Source organism: Plectropomus leopardus, unplaced genomic scaffold, assembly GCF_008729295.1.
Source record: "Plectropomus leopardus isolate mb unplaced genomic scaffold, YSFRI_Pleo_2.0 unplaced_scaffold31386, whole genome shotgun sequence".
Classification (NCBI taxonomy): domain Eukaryota; kingdom Metazoa; phylum Chordata; class Actinopteri; order Perciformes; family Serranidae; genus Plectropomus; species Plectropomus leopardus.
Window position 1 is genome coordinate 1 of NW_024634246.1, and position 745 is coordinate 745.

General features: G+C 42.8%; 1 protein-coding gene across 1 annotated transcript; it reads right to left on the minus strand.

The window, feature by feature from the left end:
- Positions 1 to 6: 6 nt before the first annotated feature.
- Positions 7 to 745, minus strand: LOC121938725 (UDP-glucuronosyltransferase 1-2-like; the record flags this gene model as incomplete). The annotated part of the gene is made up of 2 exons (XM_042481894.1): positions 626 to 745; positions 7 to 488 (listed from the first exon to the last, which is right to left on the minus strand). Coding segments are annotated over exons 1-2 (602 nt in total), but the record flags the coding sequence as incomplete, so codon positions are not given.

Sequence of the window (745 nt, forward strand, 5' to 3'; positions counted from 1 at the left end):
CTGAACAGCCAAATGTCTGCTTCCTGAAGAAGTGAGATGATGTCACAGCCCCCTTCAATGTATTTATCACAAATGGCATCATAGGTTGGCCCCACCAGGAATTTCTGCTGGAACTCTATAATGCTGTGAAAAAGCATGTTCTTGACCCTTTGGATGAAATTCATTTTGTCCGTTAAGCCCGATCCTGGCACTGGGATATAAGAGAGTGGTGAGGGGGCTATTACAAAGTGGCCTTCTCCGCTGGTGATCCAGCGAACATTGAGAACCACGGGCAGTTTGAGATACTTGGCCAGTACAACCCCTGTAGCTAAGGCTGGGTCAGTGAGAACAAGATCATATTGGGAATCCATTAAGCTTTTGACCATATTTTCGTCTTCAAAGACTTGAGTAAGAGCAACAGCTGATATTGAATGACCCTCAGAAATCATAGAAAGGAAATTTTTGGTCAGTTTGAAGAAAGTAAGAGCTGAAGCCCCCTCTCTCTGCGCCTGAAAACAGATAAACAAAAGTGATGAAAAAGTGATTATTTTGATACTTGAATGACCAAATGACCTGCGTGAGGCCGAATCCATAATCCATGATGACATACCCTCATACCCCCATTCTATGATTCATAATTACATACCCTCATATGCTCCTGTAGGTAGACATCAAAAAAGCCTTTTAAATTTTCATCAAATTTCATGGTAATGGATGTGTAGAGCGGAGACTTTTCTGGGATGTACCAGCTGGTGGAGGCCCTCAT